We start from the raw sequence: 6000 nt of genomic DNA, 5'->3' as shown, positions 1-6000 counted from the left end.
GGGTCAGACCAAACGTCACATAGGCCGGGTTCCTGTCTCCAGCGCCTCAGGAAGAAGGGGACAACGATGCAGTGACGGTTCCCAGCACACTCGCTCGACTTCTAGATCAGCGGCTCAGGGACTTCCCAAACCAGAGATGCAGTTAAGGGTGGTTTTTTTGTTGTTGTTGTTTTTCAATGGCCTTTGACGCATGGCTCTTTCTCTGGGAGCTAGTCTGAACACTTTTTGCTACTGTGCAAACCATTGGGCTTCTCAGTGTCCTGCGGCAAGGACTGTCCCACAGGTAACCACCTGGCTATGTGCCTCCAGACCCCGCTCCTGAAAGAATATGGCTGACAAACCCCAGCACTCACTTGGAAGCTGGGGAGCCGAGACGTGCTCCAGCAGCACCAGGAGCAGGTGAGCCACACGGAGCCTCTGCCCTCAGCCAGCGCTGCCTTCCCCGGAGTAATCAGCCTGGAGCTGTAGCTGAGGGATGCGCCCCACTTCCAGCTCTTTCCCCCCTGAACCACGGGGGATCCCTGGCGGTGCGGCCTCCTGTTAAGGAGGGGACGACGAGTCCCACCGGGGCGACTGCCACCTCCGCTTCCCTCAGGACAGCCGCTGGCCAGGGCAGCGGCCGCAACCTCGGAGACCGGGGCAGTGCGTCCCTCCTTTCCCCCTGGGGAGCGAAAACCCGCTGCCGGGGAGCGCCGCCACCTCGCCGGCCCCGCCGCCCCCTCAACGGTCCCTCAACGGTCCCTCAACGGCCGCGCCACGAGCGCGCGCGCGCCCCCCTGGCCCCGTAACGGCTGCGCTGCCTCAGGTAACGCGGGGCGGGAAGGCGGGCGGCTGCCGCCGGCCGAGGGCCGGGGAAGCGTTCGCCGCACAAGCGACCCCAAAGGCTTCATTTTTTTTTTCCTTCAACCAGCCCCGAGGAGGCGAGGAGGAAAGGGCTACGGCTCCCGCTCCGCTCCCGGGCGGGGGGGGGGGGGGACGGGGGACCCGCAGGTCCCCTCAGCGAGCGGCGGGCGGGAAAAGCCCTCTCCTCCGCGCGGCGCTGCCTCAGCCGCGGGCGCCGCCGAGGGGACGCTCCCGCCCGCCCGCCGTTCCCGGACCGCCCCGGCGAGGCCGCGGCAGGCGGCGGCTGCTGCAGGTAGCCCCGGGAGGCACCTGCGGAGCGGGGCTTCCCGGGGGAAGGCGGGGCGGCGCGGCGGGCTGCGACCCTCGGGGCGGCCGGGGGCCGCCACCTCCCCTCAGGAGGCGCAGCCGCCGCCCGCAGCCGGCTAGCCCTCCTCTCCTGCCGGTACCTGCCTTCCTCCCCTCCTGCCATTCCCCTCCCTCCCCCTTCCCCCCTCATGCATATGGATGGGCGCATGCGCGGGCGGGCGGCCTCCCCGCCTGCCGCCGTGGGCTAGATGAAGCCGAGCGGCGGCGGGGCTGCCAGACGGGCGGCCGGCTCGCGGGCGGTGCGTGCGCTGCATGTGCGCGTGTGTGCGCGCGGGTCTCGGGGGGGCAGGGGGCTCGCCGCGCCTCCGCCGCGCGGTGGCCGGCGGCCTGAAAGAAAGAAAAGGATCGGGATAATAATCGCAATAGTTTAAAAAAAAAAGAGAGAGAGAGAGAGAAGAAAAGGGAAAGAAAAGAGGGAGGCGAGAGAATAAAAGGAGGCTGGGCTACTTTGCATTGAAGACCGGGGCGCTATTGAAAGCGCTTGAAAAGCGGCGTTGTTCGGCGCGGGTGCGCGCCGCGGCCGGCGCGGTATATTAGAGCGGGGCGGCGGCGGCGGCGGGCAGCAGCGGCGGCGCCTCCTCCTCCTTCTCCTCCTCCTCCTCCTCCTCCCCTCCTGGCCCTCCCCGGCCCGGCCCGGAGCGAGCAGCGGCGGCGGGCAGGCGGGCGGGCAGGCAGCGCGGCGGCGGCGGCGGCATGCGTGCGCCCCGGCGGGCAGCCGCGGCGGCGTGCTCCCTCGTCCTCCTGGCTCTGCTGGGGCTGCGGGCAAAGGTACGTACCTGGGCACCGCGCGTCCTGCCGGGCTGCGGCCCCTCGCAGGAGGGGAGGGAGGGAGGGAGAGGGGGAAGCTTCAGCCAGCCTGACTTGGGCTCTCGGGTCCGCCGCGCGGAGCGGAGTGCGGTAATTTTGGCGCTTTTCTGCGAAACGCGGCTCCCGCAGTGATTGCGGTGGATGGCTTGGGGGGGAAAAAAAAAAAAAGCCCCAAACCTTCAGTGGTGCGCGAGGCGCTTTTGCAGAGCTCCTCCGGCCAGAGCGAAGTTAATGCTGCGAACTTTTCTGCGGAGATGGCAAACGCAGAAGTCCGCCTTGCAGCAAGACTTAATTCCCTGGGAATAAAAAATGCGATTGCTGCAAACCGCCTTTTTTCCGAAATTACTTTTTTTTTTCTTTTTTCCTTTTTTTTTTTTTTTTTTTTAAAACCAGGACTAGCTGCAGCACTCCTGGGGTGACTAATGAGCAAGGTCTGAATCTCAGCTGGGCAGCCTTGAGCGGGGAGGTTATTTTCCCCGTCTCAGCTGCACCTCGGAGAAGGCAGAGGGGTTGCATTTCCAGGGTGCTTTAGCTACATCGTTTTGCTGGGTTTGCTCTCGCGTATGCGCTTTTGGTTTGGTTTAGTGTTATTTCCTAACGATTTAGAAGCCACCCTCACACACAGTGTTTTTTGGAGTTGGCACTTAAGGTTCTTCTTTAGTGTTAATGGCATTATTTGGTTGGGATGATTTATGAGCCTTTCTCATGGATGTCTGATAGGGAAAAGCTTGGAATGGTTGCTTTTTTTTTTTTAATATTATGCATGAGTTTCTTGAAAGCACACTTAAAATGAATTTCTCCTGTCTACAGAGTTGTTGTAGATTGTGTTTGGGGAAAAAGGTGAGGTAACTGTCTGTTTCTTGTTTCTTGTTTTCTTTTTTTTTTGTTTTTTGTTTTTCTCCTCCGGTTCTTTCTTGGGATTAACAGGTGACTTTAGCATCGGGACAGTTCGAGTTGGAGATCTTATCCATGCAAAATGTGAATGGTGAACTGCAAAATGGAAATTGCTGTGATGGCACCCGAAACCCAGGAGATAGAAAATGCACCAGAGACGAGTGTGATACCTATTTTAAAGTTTGCCTGAAGGAGTATCAATCACGGGTCACTGCTGGCGGTCCTTGCAGCTTCGGATCCAAATCCACTCCTGTCATCGGAGGAAATACCTTCAATTTAAAGTACAACCGGAATAATGAAAAGAACCGGATTGTTATCCCTTTCAGCTTCGCCTGGCCGGTGAGTGCATGACCTGCTCTGGCTCTGCCTCTGCTGGACAGTCCTGTTTGAGATGGCCATAGTGAGCCAAGCTCTTAACTTCTCGTGCAGGGGGAGAGGGACCAGGATTGGGGAGGGAGCAGGCATCTTGGCAAGAGCGTCGGGAATCCGCAGCACAGAAATGAGTGAAATGTGGTGGTGTTTTTGTTTTTGTTCCCTGGGGCTCACAATGCGCAGCCTGTTAAATTTGAAAGTCAGATGTGCAGTGAGGGGGATCTAAATGGGTCAGGGAAGCAAACCCAGTATCTCTGCACTTTACAGCATGAATAAGTCTCTTGAGACTTAGAAGGTCAGAAGTTCATTTTTTTCTTTTTTTTTTCTTTTTTTTTTTCCTTTTTCTTTTTCCTAACCAGTGAAGACTTGGGCTTAAGCCAAAAGAGCAGTGGGTTAGGGGCTGTAGAGGGATCCCGTGTGAAAAGTGTGTGTCATAGCTGGCGTCCTTCCCTGGAGCGTGTTTGGGAAGGCTTCCTGCTTCTCCCAAGGGGAAATCTCGCTGCACTGCTTGGTGTTGATGGGAGCTGCTGTTCCTGCTCTTAGTGAACTAGTTGCCAGCTTCCCTGGGAAGCTTGCTATGTTTTGAGGTACTAGTGGACTCTAGAAGCTAAAGACTGAGAAAAGCCTGGCCTTAGCTTTTGGTCCATTTCACCCACTCTTCCACACAGCACACCTTTTCCTGGCTACTTGCCTCTGCGGTCCATGGGGTCTGACTTCCCTCTAGTTGTGTGCAAAGCTCGATGGCTCGAGGAGGTGGGGCTCTTTGCCAGGCCCTTTCCCAGCGTTGTCTACTCTAGCAGATACTGGTCAGCCTTGTAGAGTGGTGAGATGGAGGATGGGTGACCCCTTCATTAGCTGAAGCCTGTTTTATTGGTGGTCATGTAAGGAACACTCACTTAGACTTCAGTGCTGCTTGTTTCTTCTGGGGTGCTCAAGAGGGTTGAAGCCTTGATATGGTCAGCTCTGCAGAGGAGTCCTCTACTCACTGCACAGAAATTGAGGATCCTCTTTCCAAAACGGCCATCACCCAGGATAGGCCCACAAATGCAGGCTCCAGGGCCACAGGGTTTCTGGCCATAGAAGACTGCCATGGCCTTGGGTGGCAGGAGGTGCCTTGTTTTGTGCCCAGCAGTGCTGCGTGCGGGCAAGCAAAAAGTGAGGCTGATCTGAGGGGCTCTTGTGCACACGCAACAGTCTGTCTTTTGAGGTGGCTCTCTGGGATGCTGTGGTATGAATGCTGAAAACCTTCAAATTTATGCTCCTTAAACTTGTATTTAGAGATCACCTAGGAAACAAAACTGTTTTTCCCCCCTCCCCTTCTCCAAAGGCGCTGAGCAGACAATTTCCCACCGACTGCCTTGGGATATATTGATGCTCAGCACTTTTGAAAATCCAGTCATCCTAACCTAGATGCCTAAGGTCATTTTTGCGAGGGGAGGAGGGCTCTTACGTGCATGCAGGGGAGGGGTGAATCTTGTTTCCTATCCTCTGTCACTATCGCTGCTGGCGGGCTGGAAGCATGCGTCGACTTTCCGCTCCCTCCAAAGCTTGGCCCTTCCTAGTCAGATAAGGACTGGTTGCTGGGAGGGCCTGGACTTTTGCGGGGGGAAGCCCGCCCCAAAAGCATTCCTTCTCCAGTTGTAGCGTAGACACCCACTTTGTAGTCCTACGGCCAAGTGCTGCGGGCAGCCATGTGTTCTTGAAATGTCCTGTGCTGCCTCCTACCTGCCTCCTCTGTCAGTTGTGACTCCTGGAGTATTGAGGGCTGGAGAGGCACAAGGGTGAGATCAAGTCTGCGTTTTTAAGGAGATAGCATTACAAAGTACAATAGCAGAGTTAACAAAAGTATTTTCTGTTGGAAGTACAAGTCCATCCTTTCGTTCTTTCTCTTTTCTTTTTCTTTCTAACATGAAATGAGATAAAACTGTTATCAAATATGCCATCAAAGGGATAAAGGGCTTTGTAAAAATCTGAGGTATTTGAAGCTCTGCCAATGGCTGCAGTGCTTGTGTTGCAGATTTTGACTTTTTTCAGAAAAGTCAGGTTCATCAAGGATTTTTTTTTTTTTTTTTTTTTTTTTAAACTAGCCCCCTACCCTGGTCCCAGTAATTAGAGTGCCTTGAATCTGAAGATATGTGCATGCATGTAAAAATGATGTGAAAACCAAACCTGTTCCTTCTAACAACCCCTCTCTTCATAGACTTGGGAAGGGAAATCTGTGCATAGAGAGTGGGTCTTGGGGGGCGGGGACCCTGGGACAAGTTTCGTAAGCTTGCCTGCATCTTAGTAAAAGAAATGTTTCTGTTGTCCTGCTGAATCTAATTGAGCACTAGAATCTTAGAGCAGTGCAGCCTTTGAAATGTGTGAAACTCAACAACTTCAGACACTCTGGTTCCTAAGACTGGAATTTTTGGAATAAACTCTTGCATATTCCCATGCAGAAATGCACTTTTTGAGATTGTGATGATAGTCTGTTTGCAATTATCAAGCCTGCCTCCCAGCTTTAACTTCCATAGGCCACGGCTTTTATGCTAGCCATTGTGACTTTCAAATGGCATTTGAACAAAAGAATATCTAATGTGGCAAAGCTTTTATTTGTACGAAAATTGTGTACACAAATAATTTTAGGCATTTTGAAAGCTCTGCAGATAAAGTAGTAAACATAATTAGTCAACTCAAGTCTGATGCTGAAATTTCAGAACTTAAAAAATTTTCTTT

At 54.2% G+C, this 6000-nt stretch overlaps 1 protein-coding gene across 1 annotated transcript in view; it reads left to right on the top strand.

Moving 5' to 3' along the window:
• The first annotated feature begins 1902 nt into the window (after nt 1–1902).
• The window catches only part of JAG1 (jagged canonical Notch ligand 1), a 34923-nt gene continuing 30825 nt past the window's right edge, over nt 1903–6000 (top strand). Inside the window, exons 1-2 of the mRNA XM_075707502.1 lie at nt 1903–1977; nt 2944–3249. Coding sequence (XP_075563617.1) covers nt 1903–1977; nt 2944–3249 — 381 coding nt within the window. The remainder of the gene's footprint in view (nt 1978–2943; nt 3250–6000) is intronic.

The sequence above is a fragment of the Pelecanus crispus genome, chromosome 3 (genome assembly GCF_030463565.1).
Source record: "Pelecanus crispus isolate bPelCri1 chromosome 3, bPelCri1.pri, whole genome shotgun sequence".
Lineage (NCBI taxonomy): Eukaryota > Metazoa > Chordata > Aves > Pelecaniformes > Pelecanidae > Pelecanus > Pelecanus crispus.
This window is presented reverse-complemented; position numbering and strand designations above follow the sequence as displayed.